The 14,909-nt window shown below is 41.1% G+C and overlaps 1 protein-coding gene across 3 annotated transcripts in view; it reads left to right on the top strand.

Moving 5' to 3' along the window:
* LOC119731347 (ras association domain-containing protein 2-like) overlaps positions 1-7,992 on the top strand; it is a 30,824-nt gene extending 22,832 nt beyond the window's left edge. For all 3 annotated transcript variants that reach the window (XM_038204526.1, XM_038204525.1, XM_038204527.1), the window contains 3 exons: positions 1,955-2,052; positions 6,083-6,139; positions 6,955-7,992. In XM_038204526.1, the coding sequence (XP_038060454.1) occupies positions 1,955-2,052; positions 6,083-6,139; positions 6,955-7,039 (240 nt within the window). In that variant the 3' untranslated portion in view covers positions 7,040-7,992. The remainder of the gene's footprint in view (positions 1-1,954; positions 2,053-6,082; positions 6,140-6,954) is intronic.
* Positions 7,993-14,909: the final 6,917 nt, after the last annotated feature.

Below are 14,909 nucleotides of genomic sequence, written 5' to 3' on the forward strand. Positions count from 1 at the left end.
GACAAATGATTACCAGATATAGGAATCTTTCCGGCCATTTAGTTAATCCGGTGTTTATCACCTCCCGCCCCGATTTCCACGCAGCCCTGATTTTTTTTGGCACAATTGCAGAATACCCCGCCACTCAATCTACCAAAAGTATAGTTCCGATCCCGCCCAGCACAACGCAGCACACGGATATGTGTCCACGCATTATCCCTGTTTATAAAAACCACCACCGCGTGTCAGACAACGTCTGGCAATGGCCGATCCCGCTCCACACAACACGGAACATGCGTGCACGCGTTATTACTGTTAAATACCGCCAGCCAGACTACATGTAAGTCTGACACCACTTCCATCAGCGTACAATACCATGCGGTTGTAGACCAGTCTGGCTGCGTCTCGCCGTTTACAAAATTCTCTCATTTCGCTTCTGTACCCCGACCTTTAAAATTTCTTTGCGGCAAGGTGCGGCAAGCTTTTAATAATTTCTTTTGATACCACTGTTTCAATAAAAGTCTGCACTTAGTTCTGGGTACGAGTGTACCAGTCCGTACCATTTTTATTTATAAAGTTATGATAAAGACAGTTCGATTTTTCAAGTAGATTTTAATTCTACACGGTGTTTTAAATGAAAGTACCGGCTCACGCGGTAATGTTTGGGGCATTTCCTGTCCTTTCCTGGGCACTTTTATCATTTCGTTAAAATTTCCTGTCTTTTTGGAACGCGTGTAATTATTGGTACCACCAGAGTAGATGAGTCATGCTTGGCCCTGCCAAGTGTTTACAATTAACTAATGAGCGGATTAAGGGACACAATGGCTAAAGTCCAAGACGATGTCTATTGTGCATTTCTGCGGTTTGTTTGTAATGTTGTACCGCCTGGCACTGAGTCCGTTTGCGTGCCACTGCGTGCAAGTCCGTGCTAATGCGTGCCGATGCGTGCCGATGCGGGCCAGTGGGTTCAAAATCTCCTTTGTTCGAGCTTGCCTGCGTGCGCACGCGTGCGCACGCGTGCGCACGGGGGCGCACGCAAATCGGAATAAATCCACGGGGCCTTAAATGTTTGTGATAATCTTTCTCAATATTGTGAGTTATAAACTGATCAATAGAGAGACTTTGGATGCACAATAAGTACAACGTTTCTATACTTGAAGATGTTTGATGAATTTCTAACAAGTTGAGATTTTTGCAGATTCTATCAGCAATACCCGCTTATATGCCTGCCAAACATTTAAAATGCAGGGGAATTGGTTGATAGGTTTTCTTGAGGGAATAAATATGCGCTTGACCAGTTTGAAACAAGTACATTGAAAACCGACTAGGGACCTGGACATGGTCCAGGATAATTGCCCAAGCCAAAATTGAGGGCCACTATCCACAACCAGGCCCCTAGTCGGTTTTACACATACTTGTTAATACCGGCCAAGCACATTCCCAATTTATTCCCATTCTTACATGTAAATACCTTTTTGCTTTCAAAAGTTTTGACAGAAAAGGTATTTATTAATGGGAATAAATATGTGCTTGGTCAGTATTAAACACTATGTTTGAGACCGGTTGGAGTCTGGATGCTGATAATGACCTTTGGCTCGGTAGTTATCAGCATCCAGGCTCCAACCGGTCTTAAACAGAGTGTTTAAAACCGGCCAAGCACTCATTTATTCCCTTATTAAATGGTCGATTTTTCAATATCAAAAATGCTGATATTGAGGGAGCGTGCAGAACAAAACAGTTGTTTGGATGATGAGTTGTTTGGAGTTTTATTTAGTTTTTAATGTGTTGTCCAAAGGGTTACACAGGTGAGTGTTATTTGGAGCTCATGAGGTGAAGGTGAAGCGTCTCATTGTTTCAATTTTCAAACTGACTAATGCTTCTACCCTTTACCCATAGGACTCGGGAGTTTGAAGTCCCCTGTATAGTTTTTACTTAAGATTAATGTTGTAGTACCTTTTGCTTCCTTTCATGATAGGTGGCAGGATTTATGAATCTTCGAATCCCTGAGTTGGAAGCCATTTTGAGAAAGTTCCAAGAAGAAGAAGAGAAAGAGGTCATGAAGATAAGACAAAGGTAAAAGTTTATTTATGATGAGGTCAGGAGAAATTTGCTGTCATGGACTGTTTTAAATGAAAGAATGGCATGATAAACCTGCTGAAATTAACATGTTTAATGCACACACCAGTACTCATACTCGTACACGAGTGCAACTCGAGTACCGGTAAGTACTTGGCCTGTACTTAATTTTCAGTACTAAAAAAAAACAAGTACTCGGCTCGTTCTCGCACCTTCGTACCGCGGCATGTTGTTGATCTTCGAGAGTCCAGCCGGCTGTCATCACCGTGTATTTAAACTAACATCCAAAATGTCTGCCTCATCAGAAGTGGCATGTACGTAGGTTTTTTTCTTATAAATCAAGTTTCATTTGGAGAACATGGAGAACCTGTAAACGATTGAGAACTTAAACCTGTGTCACATTTTTAAACACATCTTTGTAATATGTTAATAAAAATCAAGGAATCAAAATGAAATTATCACTCTCCATAATTCATGTGTACGTTTCTTGATAAACAGGGTATGCAATGAAATAATAGCTGTAACATAACTTCCATAAATGTTTGATTTGGTGTACAATGTACTCGTACTCTGCCCGTACTCGACTACTTATGTACTCGTACTCGGGCCGCACTCGGACCCTGAAAAGCTCGGACTCGAATTTTTGGCCCAGGACTCAATGACAAAGTACTTGGACTCAGCCCGTGCAGCCATGTGGTTGCGAAGGCCTTAGTGTCGCTGTTGTTAGACAATGTTAATCCAATACGTACTTGGATGCTACAGACAGGGCAGTGAAATTCATGCACCCAAAAAAACATGGCTTTTTGAACATTGTGTTTCTCAGAAAAGGTGCTCAGTATTATTGAAATATTAAATTATAACAGAAGAAGAAATTCTAAACTTCATGTCAGTGAAAAAATCGCCATCATTGATGCCGAAACGTCAATACTGGTTACTGGTAAAGCTGACCTTAAAGTCGTGAAGAAATCGTTCGAAAATGTCTCCAAATCTATGTATTTATCTCAGTTTCTAGGAATACCCACATATTGTTATTTCACAAGTAGTTGAACACTGATATCATATAAGCATATTCCAAATTTCAACTTTATCTGTTGTTACAAACGCTTGTGTTACACCTTGAACTATCTCCAAGGAAAATTTCGATGAGTTTTTTCTGACCAAACTCACGAGCATGGTTTTCAGGTTGGCCGATTTTGGGGCAACAATGACGAAGCGCATATTAGCATATTCATTAGCATGACTCGGCATGACTTCGAGTGGGTCTCGTTATCGACCAATGGAAGCCGGGAAAAATAGACTCACCTTGTAGATTTCAAAGCATTACAATGCCAACGCAAGAGTACCCGACTAAAATCAGAAGTCTCAGGCTGTCCATGGTAAAAGTTTCCAAATGTTGTGGCTGAAGACCAGTCGGCTGTTTTGAGAATGTCCCTGGTGGAGACACACGCTGATGCTGCAGCAGAAGTGGATGCACTTCTGCTTGAATGTGCTTTAAAGTGTTCAGTGTCTATACCAGCTTGTGGCATGATGTCTTTGAGCCATCTAGTAATAGTATTTTGGACTGGCCATCACCCCGGTGAAGTTGGGTTCAGTCAAGATATTCTTCCAAGGCTCGTGAAGCACGTGAACTTTGCGGCCTTTCCTAGCCTGGAGGCAGCTGATCCATGTCTGAAAATGTAGTTCCTGTCTTGCTTGTGATGAGAGAGGAACTTCTGTTTCATAGTTGTTGCTTCTGTAAAGGACAGAGATCTTTTCCTGTTGGAGGTTTGGATAAAAAAATTGGAGATAAAAATGCTGCCTGTATTCTTGCCGATAATCTGCCGAGAAGACTGGTTAGTTCTCGAGCTGTAACTTTCTCCGCAGTCAGGATATTCTGGCAATGTGTGATGATTCTGTTAATCTTGTCTCGACTTAGGGAGAGGGTGAGGCTTTTGGGATCTAAAACAAAGCCTAGAAATTGTATGTTCTGTGTTGGTGTTAACTGCGACATGGTCTCGTTCACTACGAACCCGAGATTGTGAAGTAGACTGCCTGTCTGCTGTGTGTTGGCTAGGCATACCTGATGTGAAGACCCAAAGATAAGGATGTCGTCTAGGTAAAATGCAGCGGATACCCTGTTCTCTCAGTGTCGAAGCTACCGGTTTCAGAATCTTAGTGAAAACGCGAGGTGCAGAGCAGAGGCCAAAAGGGAGGCATGTAATTTGGTAGATGACTTCCTTCCAGATAAAATGTAGGAACTTGTGATGATTTAGATTGATTGGGACCATTAAGTATGCATCTTTTTAGTCAACGGTTGTCATGCAATCTTTCAGTGATAGAAGATCTTTTACTGATGAAATGTATTCCATCTTGAAGTTTTGATAGGCAATATGCTTGTTCAACGGACACAGGTTCATAACAGGAAGAAGATCCTCTGTTTTCTTAGGTACCAAAAAAAGGAGGAGATAACTGTCCATGAACTGCAGATTCTGATGTGATTGCTCCTTTATTCAGCATTTTCTGTATCTCTTGCTCGAAAAATGGTAGCTTGACTGTCTGACTGGGCAGGGGTAGAAGGTGAAAAAAACTTGACTAGGCTCTGACAAGAAATCAATTGTATAACCAGAAACTGCATCAATGACCCAAGGATCATGAGTGATGGACAACCAGTGAGATACAAAGGACTGAAGGCATCCAGTAAGGGGTATAGAAAATGCTGGGGTGCTAATGCGATGGTTAAAATTACCAGTTAGTTTTTGAACTGGAATTTGATGACTGTGATAAAGATCCATGTTTGAAGACACAGGATTTTCCAACATTTGGATTATAGGTGCCTTTGTATGGCGTCTGGTTGTTCTGGTAGCTGCGAAAAATGCCTCGGCGTCGAGGGGACTGTACAATTCCTCCTTGTAATCCTCGAGCGTGAGTTGATGTGTTCTTAAATCTTGCCACCAAGAAGTGACTTGATCTGAGATGGGGTTACCTGAATCCTTCTTGTGTGGGTTGCGGAGAAGGTTTTTCTGCAATGGAGCAGCTGAAGAGATGTCAGAAATGACGGACATATCATCGTCATCGGAATTGATCAAGATGGCGTCAGTTACGTGAGTTACATTGGCAGAGCATTGGTACTCGCGCTCCGAATTCACGCTGCTCGTGTTGGCGGGAACTATTGGAGCCGACGGCTGTTGAATGAGCACTGGCAGAGTTGTAGCTGGAAAACCCCATAGTGGAGGAAAATAGTATGACGGAAAAACTAGGGCCCAAGTGGGGAAAACTCAAGTTGAAGCACGGAATGGAGCTTGAGGGTATGCAACCGGTACCGGTCCCCAAGGGGGAACGGCAGAGGACCCTAAGCTGGGTGAGTCCATGGTTGAGCTTGGTAACTTGCACTAGCTGGAAAGGAACCCACTGATGAAGTGGGTTGACTAAATACTTGTTGCTGGAAACGCCGATGGTGCTGTGGTTACAGCAGCCGATGATCATGGCCGAAGACTAGGTTTGGGATATGACGGTTCACAAATCTGAGAGCTGCCAGCCCCAGAAGGGGCTGGTGCTGGGTGCCCTCCCGCCGGCTAGCCCCGGGCTTAGGGCGGAATCGACTCACCCTGGCCAATTTCCCTCACTGCAACAGCTTGGATATCTATGGTGTCGTCCTCTGGTGGTTTGGAGATAGTAGACGGTACAGATGAGCAGTGACTTAGGCATTATGTCTACTAAAAAACTGAAGAAAGTTGATGTAAAAGTGTTGAGAAAAAAAAATGTACATAAATACACTAGAAATACCGGAGGTGGTCCTATCAGACTGCAACACAAGTAACAAAAGACAACGTTCAACAGGGAGCATTGGGCTTTTCACCTACGCTACTATTGTGAGAACTTTTGCATATTAATGAGGGCTTCAAAAGGTGGATCAGATTGCGTCACAAGGGACAATCTACATGGTGAGCCTATCCGGAATTGGCGTAGTATAATCCATCCACATCAACAGTGTCAGTCCTTTGTGTAGTTTGTTTGTTTTATCTCGTGATGTTATCTTTGTATTTTCCAGATATGTCCAATACAAGGCCAACCTCCAGAAGAAGCTTGCATTACTGGCAGCAGAAATGTAAGTAGATTGCCTTGGTGGATTAAATGATCCAGCCCAATTAAAGAACTGTGTTTCTTTCTGTTGTTTTGGCTTGCCAGGGAATTCTACTCCTTCCCCCTTAAACTGCCAAATGTCAACATCTGATGTTGCATGATGTTGAAGGACTTTACAAAGGGCCAATAAAGTATTACTTTCCACAAGAGTGATGAACCAAGTTTGTCAGCACAGCACAAGAGAATGTGCCGCAAGTTATCTGTAGGGTTTGGATTTGTGGTTGATTTTTGAAGCATCACAGTAGAAGGAGTTTTTGGAGTGACGGAGTTATGGGAGTTGAGTTTAAATATACATGATAAGGTTACGGTTAATATAATACAGTATTTTTTTCATAATAGATGTAAAAGCTGAACAGAAATGCTGAATGGACTAATTATAAATGGGCTAATCCCTTTCCTTTCAGCAAATAACTGATGTATGCATTTCTATTCACATTCATGCTCTTCAGTTGTTCAACAGTAAGAGCTATGCCAATAGCTTGTTGTCGTGTGGAACAACTTTGTAGAACTTACTGCGCTTAACTCCATTTTATCTGTCTTCCTTTTAAAAACTCAAATCTCAGGTTGAGAATTTCTGATTCTCCTTGTATTTTCATCTCCAGTTCTGGGTAGCCAGTTGTTAATAACTTTTTCTTGTAAGTGGAAGTACCCACTAGGTTTGGTACTATTGTAAGATCACTCCCAGCACCATTGTATTAAATCGGTACAGTCTAGTTTCAGTAAAAGCTTAATTTCATTTCTTTCAAATTCACAAGTGATTTTGCTTTTGACATTTTTCAGTGAAAAAGAATCCAAGTCCAAAGGCAAACGCAAAAGCAAAGACAAGAAGAAAGGCAAGGACAAAGGCAAGGGTAAGAAGAAATAGAAGCAGATAACTCCAGCTGGCTGACAACGTTGACCCAAACAATTACAGTAAATATCAATGGCCTTGAACAGGTATATTGCTGTCTACTGTTACTTCATTTGAGACTACATGATTTAGATTTTAACCTATGGGCAGTTCCAGCGTTATGAAAGGAAGTGAAATGTCCGTGACAGAGCCAATTAACCAGGATATCTCATTAATGATTCAGAGAAATGATCCAAAACTCCTAGTCTGCAATCTCCTTGACCATTACTAGATGATGGATGTATAAGATTGGAAAAAAATACATTTTCAGGTTTATTCACTGAGCTCTTAAAAGCTCTGTCACAGACATTATATCACACTGGAATTGCCCCAATGACTTACATTTGACATGTTTGGGAATGGAATGGGGCATGAAACAAATGTAGTACAATTGCTATACGGCCATACTGATACAGTGTATAATATAAAATAAACAAATAGTAGAACTTCAGGGGGGGGGGATGATGCACAATCATTGCAAGCAGGTCTTAGTTGTTGATTTAGAAATGAGGGAAAAGATTGGCCATGTGTAATATAACCCATGTTTCCCACCATTGATATTATATTATCAATTCAAAGGATGTAGAAGTGATTCTGCACAAGCAATGATTGTAGTGGACTGTTACAGCCTGTTAATTGATAAGATCGGTCACAAGAATTAAGGTAGCATGACAGTGTATCCTTGAGTTTACCATATTTAGTATTGACTTGTACATGTACATGTTTTTATGCCAATACTACATAGAAGTGTTTATGGCAGAGATAAGCCAGGCTTAATCCATTTTTAGTCAGAAGCAACATTTTTTTGTTTACTGTCAAGAATTTTCAAAAACGATACCCACAGAAACACACGTAGAATAGAATAGTACATGTATAGAATGGAATAAAATAATTGTCTTAGTCAGGCATTAAAAGATGCAGGAAAATTATCTTCCTCAGTTATAAACATTGTTTAAAATTCTATTTCACTATACATGAACAATTACACCAAAAACTCAGGTAGAGTTACAATTGACCTATCGCCGCTTGCGAGTTAGCCACGCCCCTTAGACAACTCTATGGAATTTTGTAGGTGAAGTTTTGTTTGTCTCAGATTTTGTGCGTTTCGTGTCCATTTGTATATTACGTAATTGGACAATATTCAACAAGCTGCATTGACGCGATTCTAACGCGATAGGTTAATTACATTACAAATACACAGTAATGTTAATAAAAACAACAAACACAAAACACGTAATATACCTGTGTAATGTGGTGCTTATATAGCGCTTTATACCAAGGGTCTCAAAGCACTTCACAATTACTATTTACAATTATTACCCCTGTTCATCAGGCCATGAGACCAGTTTCTGCAGCAGCTCGAGATCAGCGCATTCTGGTCTCTACCTTCACAGGTACCCATTTGTACACCTGGGTGGATAGAGGCAACTGTAGTAAAGTGTCTTGCCCAAGAACACAAGTACCATGTTCCCCGTCGGGGTTTGAACCCACGTGCCATGGCACGTGAGTCGAACACTTTAACCATTGGTCCACAGCTCTCCACTTCCAGTGCTTAAAAAAATTCAAAAATACTCTTAAGATTAGAATGCATTAAAATTTCAGATGGTTAAAATACAGTTACATACATGTACAGTGGAACATCGCTATACCAACACCGCTATACCGAACATTCGGCTATACCGAACATCATCCTTGGCTCCTGATTTTTGTGTACAAAATGTATCGAACATTGTTGTTGAAAATGTCAACAGAAGAGCGACAAGTGACTATTATTTTTGCAAGGAATAGAAGGGGAAAGCCACCCAGTGCTGTAGGTAGTAAGCTCAAAACTGTGTAATTACATAATTCAATAGTCGGCACGTGTTCAAAGTCGTCTTCCAGTAACTACCAGGGCATGCAGGGTGAAGTTCTGAAGGGCGCTATTTATTGAAAAGTGAATACCAGAGCACCGGCAGCTTAAATTCACTATACCGCCAAACTATCACTTTTACGAACAATTGCTTTGGATCCGGCGATGTTTGTTGTATAGCGGCATTCCACTCAAACAAAGCATGCAGGGTCTTTTGGAGTGATTATTGTTGGAAGCTGGAGTTGTAGACATTGCACTCCTGAGTAAGAATGAATTCCAAAAAGATTATAGTCTTAGTGACAATTTGACGGACCTTATCAGATTGGTTAACGATAACAAATGAATTCAGTGGGTGAGAAGAATCATTCTTCATTTGCTCAAACTTGGTATGTAGTGTCTTGTCCAGAATATCACAGCCAGTGATCTTAGAGGCCATTTTGGTCACATGCTCAGTCTTTTTACAGCCCTTAACATGAAGTGAATGGAACCAGACGACACAACAGAAAGTAATAATGGACTGAATTGGACTACCATAAAATAACATCAGAATGGTATCATCTACACTAAAAAGTTCAGTTTCCTTGCAAAAAGCATTCTTTGTTTGGCCTTTTTGCACATGTTTGATATGTTAGCATTCCAGACCAGACGATTATCAATGATTGTTCCCAAGTACTGACATGTATATTCAGTTACCATATCCCAGTTTCATAGGCTCAACGGGGTTTCCACCCCTCTGGAAATCCAAAACAATTTCTCTCTTCAGCTGTTAAATGGATGAACACACATACCAACAGAGAGACACCAAAGCCCTAGCAGCCTCATTGGCGTAGCAACTAGTGAATATGACTACACACACATCTATATATGGGGATGTATGGGGTACCACAATTTGTAGACCCTTAGTCCATAGGGTTTCATCTGAGGGGTGCTGAGGTTAATATCGAATTATGCCGGTTCATACTTCATGCGAGAGCAAAAGAGAAGTGAATTTCATGACGTCACTGATTGAAGTTTCTTAGTGAGGTTTGCCATTACCCATCACTTTGCATTGAAATTCCTGCTCACAATTTATATGCAATAACTCACATACCGACATTGTATTTTGTTCTTTTTTTACCCAAGAAAGACTTTCTCTTTGTATTAAGTTTTATAATTAAAATATATATTTTGGTTATGTATATAAATGTACAAACAATGAAAATTTCCATAGCATCCATATTTTTGATTTTTGATACATACACTGTGACAATATAAGAAGTGTAAACAGAATTTTATGAAATACTCTAATGCTCAATTGAAAGATTTGAAGTGGAAATTATATTTTATGAATATTTTGAAATGCCTACTAGAGACAATAATAATACAATATTGATGTAATATAAACAGATCCATAGACATGGAAACATTTATGACATTCCCATTATTCTGTATATTGCAGATAATCTTAAGCTTTTGAACCGTTTGCACCAATTTGTTGCACCACTACAGAGCCTTGGAGGGGGCATGCGCAAATGAACAACTACTAACGGAAACATTATGTTACTGTTTGAGATATTTTTTCTCTCACCTTGTCCCTTCCTGGGCTCCGTATGCAATTCTATATTTGATAACTTTTAAACAGTCATAGAACTGGAAGATTTTCTTTTGTTTTAATCCAGAGTTTATTAAAGATGTATCATGTTGACCTATGCATATTTCTGACACAATGTTAAGATTTTGTAATTGATAAAAGAGCAATAAACTTGTATATGATGTTGTAGTCTATATTACAGTGTCCATTTTCATTCTGTGCATATCATTGTTGATAATTGGGTCATGCCTCATATATGTAGTCATTGTCTCATCTTGGAGCAGCAACATTGTGTTTATTTCTTCCTTTCCTGTGCTGCTCTACAATGCTGAACAACATGCATGCTCAAAGAAACACAAATGAAAGTGTGTTTATAAAAGAAAGAGTCTGCTCATAAAGCGTGAGTACATGTGTATTATTGGGTCTGTTTTGTGATATTTTAATAGGATTAGATATTAAATATTGTATCTTGCATTTAAAGACAGTATACACACTATTGGAAAAACCCCAAGGCCAGAAAAAAAAATAGTTCTGCTTCCGGTTTCCTTACCTACCCTATTCTGACAGCCACTACCCTAATTTGTTCATGGGAAAATGAGAAAAACAAAACAAAACCATCAATTTCTACCTTTTACCCTTGACTACACGCAGACGCCTCCATATGATCGTACACACACACAAATTTGGCCCAAAAAAAAAATTCCCTACCTACCTACCCTATTTTCAAATGCCATGTTATCGGAAGCGGAACTTTTTTTGGCCTAACACTGAATCAAGACAAAAGGTAACACTGGTAGATATTGGGGATGTACATTTTCTACAGTTCCTAGGAAATCAATTTTGTTTAATGTGGTCCGATTTGCACTTGGTTAGTTAAGGCTCAACGACATCGTCGATATTGGAGTTTATACTGTTAATCTTACACAGCGCCCTCAAGTCTAGCCCCATAAATGTGGCCAATTTACTGGACTACTTCCGTAAATAAAGGCCACACTTGGAACATGTACCCGAAAATGTAGAACTTTGTCAAATTTTGATTTTCACATCAATGCTTTCAAAAAAAATTGCAACAAAATATCTTTTATATAAAATTTCTGTTTAGAAAAAAGTATTGTGTACTTTCAAACCACTGTATTTTAATTATTCAATTGAACAATGGGAGCGGTTGAGACTGTTCCCTCCCCACATTCGAATGGAGGGATCGGGAACCAGTGCATAGCTAGCTTCACTTCTTTGTACATCTCGTCTTTGAACATCTCGGAAGGCCTACGAGCTATCCAGATTTGTTCGGCAAATCGGCCACGCTGCAACGAAGAGCGCCTACAACGGTCAGATGGTGTCCAGCCCTATCCCCACCCCACCCGGCCCCCACCCCACCGCCACTCCAACCCCACCCCACTACATGCATATGATATGATTAAGCGATGAATGGCTTACCGGAAAAGAAACTCCTCTACCTTACAACACAGAGGGTCTGTCGGCATTTTATTGTCATCCCCCCCCCCCCCCACTCCTTCAAATCAGTCTCGCTACGCCCCTGCCTATCAGTGGTGTACACCAAGGGTTTCATTTGTAGAGAATGGCGCCCTTTGGGAGTGCTTTCGGGGAGGGGCAATCAATGGGTTTTAAACAAAAAGCCTAATATTGCTCACCTCAAAGGCTGACTGGGGGGAGAGCATAATGGTGTCCAGGCCTTGAGCGGGGGGATCCATGCCACCCCACTCCTAGCCTTTAGTCAAGTCCCACGCGCTTACCCGGACACGTAACGCATCCCGGATGCTGGCACGTAAAAAGACTAGCAAGAGCGGCGAAGCCCCGGGGGCCTTTACTATCTCGTGGAACTAATTACTTATTCATTTATTCACGTAATATAAATCAAGCAATATAAACCAAGCAATATAAACCAATCATCTAACGGTGGCTTGCGGTTACCAGCAACAGCACGTGCGCCATCGCGCGAGTGCTGACTGGCGCCAGACGACGGCTGATTTACGTTAGTAATTCTACATTTTCATTGGTCAATTCACAACGGGTAATGCATTATGCATGTCTACCAAATCGGTAGACAAATGTTAAGAAAAACATAAGCGTTCTCCACGAGATGGTAAAGGCCCTCGCGGCTTCGCCGCTACGGTGCTAGTCTTTTTACGTGCCAGCATCCGGGGTGTGTTACGTGTCCGGATGGTCCGGGTATAGGCGCGAGGGACTTGACTAAAGGCTATCCCACCCCTTGATCCTGAGACAGTCATCTCAAGAAGCTGAGGAATGGAACCGTATTCCATTGGTTTATAATAACAGTGCAGAATGCTTAAATGTCACGGGGTGACAGGCCTGACCAGAGCGTGTGCTGATGAGTAACAAGCCGCCTACTTCCGCATCAGGCCGCCTTCCAACCACTGCTCTATTTTAAGTGTCTTGGCGCCCTCGTGGCGATCAAAACTTTAATACCGCGACCACCAGTGGAAGTCTTCTAAGTATCCATGACAACTATACCAAAACCATTTGGGACCAAAGGGGATTTCAAACCACATTTCGTTTTGGGAAGGCTAATGGGCCCAGAGTAAGAGAGGTGAAGAGTTGCTCCCGTTCAAACTTTCAAATTTGTTTCAATCCATGATTGTAAACGTTTCAGCACCGTATAACGGAAAATGCAGCTCTCGTGAGTTATTTTGTGGTATATGAAGCAGCAGTTGATCAAAGAATAAATCTGCAACATGTCTTCGACCTCAATCCCCCCCCCCCCTCCTCCCGGAAGAAAAAAGGATATTACCGGGGGATAGTCTGAAGAGGAGGAATAGAAGCTAGGGAAAAGCTGAACCGCAAAATATCATTTCATCCCCCTTCAATTACCAACTTCCAAGCGGAGGGGGGTAACCCATTACCTCCTTACAATAATAAGATAAGAGCCCAGTGTAATAAGTTATTTTCACATGAGACTGCGATTTAAGACCTCTCCAACTGAGTTTTTACCGATTTTCATTTTCAATCTTTTAACTAAAGAGCTGACTGTATAGCAACCAGACCGGCGTCTATGTAAATTGTCGGAAGTTGAACAACTGCTGTAATTGAATCGATGACAACTTCAAACCACTAATTTGACGGTCAATATTTCCTGGGGTATTGTCTGAATACTAACCGGGTCTTGTTGGAAATGTTTTGTCGATTGACAGGGGTGGTATGCGGTGTAAAAGGACGTGTGATATGCGACCTATGATAAAATAAAGACCCATGGGAATTGATTTTTCATCGACTGCATCGCAGTTATTTAAATCGTGGAATGTGTCACTATGAAATATTAATGGCGATGCCAATAAGCCCTTTGAAAAATAAACAACAGGTGGCGCCTTTTAAAGGAGCAGTTATATATCTGCGGATTGGCAGAAGTCTTTCTTCGTCTCAGGCTAAGGACACTCAGATAGCTGTAGGTCTACCTCTCTGTTGGATTGACCTATACTTGAGAAAAACAGTTTTCTTATGAATTTTGTGACGCCATACTTCATAGCTTTCGACCTTGAGGGCGCTCTACCACGTTTATTTGGCGATCGCCGTCACCCATGGCCGAGTCTATGGACGTTTGGAAATGAACAACTCATTCATAGACCATTGTTGTTCAAAGGCAGCTCATACTTCCGTCTTTGAGAAAGTCTCTCAGAGAATCCGTGTTCAGTAGTTCGATGGGAAAGTTATGTTTATTCACAAAAAAAGAAAACACGCCACATTATCCATATACGATCTTTGTTATTATTCGGTTAATAATTACTACGATACGAAAACGGCTACTGTTGAGCTTCAACAGTGGCCTAAGTATGAGGTACGCTATGGATCGTAAGATCCCCGGTTCCAATCTACCACCCACTATTTTTCATCTACTACTTTTCTTTTCCAAATTTAAAGTTGTAATATTTTTTAATTTAAGGGAAAAGAAGAGTCCGAGAACCTCGGGGATCCATCGAAACTATATATGGGTTCTCTGAGAGACGTTCTCAAAGAAGGAAATGTTTATCTGCTGTTCAAAGTAGGTGGCAACTATAGACGGGATAAAAGGTTGAGCTCAGCAGGTGCTCCGTTGGGGTAAAAACTGAACCGCGTTAATTAATTGTTAAGTTTATTTTAGTCTGTGTAAGTTTCTAAACTACAATGTATAATCACTTCAATTGTTGCAAACAGTTAAAAAAAAATAGGTCACTTTGGGCAGTGATCATGTTTTATCAAAAATATATTTTAGATAAGTGGGTAACCTCCACTTTAAGCAGCACGCGAGACCCACACAGCAGTGTGAGACCCACACAGGGAGTTAATTCCACTTTTCACCCGCAACTTGTCCGGACCTCTGACAAGTTGTTCTTAAAGCCGCACTTTTTGTCCTCATCGACCCATCTTGCTTATGTAATGCCGCTCGGCCAGCGCGTGCGGATCATTAAATAACC

The sequence above is a fragment of the Patiria miniata genome, unplaced genomic scaffold, assembly GCF_015706575.1.
Source record: "Patiria miniata isolate m_02_andy unplaced genomic scaffold, ASM1570657v1 HiC_scaffold_23, whole genome shotgun sequence".
Lineage (NCBI taxonomy): Eukaryota > Metazoa > Echinodermata > Asteroidea > Valvatida > Asterinidae > Patiria > Patiria miniata.